A 457-nucleotide genomic window follows, 5' to 3' on the forward strand; every position below is an offset into this window, starting at 1 on the left:
CGATGGTGACATTGCCCAGCAGCTTGTTGAGCTCCTCGTCGTTGCGGATGGCCAGCTGCAGGTGCCGCGGGATGATGCGCGTCTTCTTGTTGTCCCGCGCCGCGTTGCCCGCCAGCTCCAGGATCTCGGCCGACAGGTACTCCAGCACGGCCGCCAGGTACACCGGGGCGCCGGCGCCCACCCGCTCCGCGTAGTTGCCCTTGCGCAACAGCCGGTGCACACGGCCCACGGGGAACTGCAGCCCGGCCCGCGACGAGCGTGACTTGGCCTTGGCCCGGGCTTTGCCACCAGACTTGCCTCGGCCGGACATGGCCGGAGCCTGCGGAGCACACACAGCATAGCACAGCGTTACCGCCGGCCCCTCCTGCCCTGCACCGCCCTGCCCCGCTGCCCCCCGGCCCGGCCTTACCGCTCCCGGGGGGCTGGAGTCGCTGCCGCCGCCGCCGCCTGCCCACGC

At 72.4% G+C, this 457-nt stretch overlaps 1 protein-coding gene across 1 annotated transcript; it reads right to left on the reverse strand.

The window, feature by feature from the left end:
• Position 1: 1 nt before the first annotated feature.
• Positions 2–437, reverse strand: LOC109288849 (histone H2A-like; the record flags this gene model as incomplete). The annotated part of the gene is made up of 2 exons (XM_019504604.1): positions 410–437; positions 2–319 (listed from the first exon to the last, which is right to left on the reverse strand). A coding segment is annotated over exon 2 (309 nt), but the record flags the coding sequence as incomplete, so codon positions are not given.
• Positions 438–457: the final 20 nt, after the last annotated feature.

This window comes from Gavialis gangeticus, unplaced genomic scaffold, assembly GCF_001723915.1.
Source record: "Gavialis gangeticus isolate Ggan-Ray unplaced genomic scaffold, GavGan_comp1, whole genome shotgun sequence".
In the NCBI taxonomy this organism is placed as follows: Eukaryota; Metazoa; Chordata; order Crocodylia; family Gavialidae; genus Gavialis; species Gavialis gangeticus.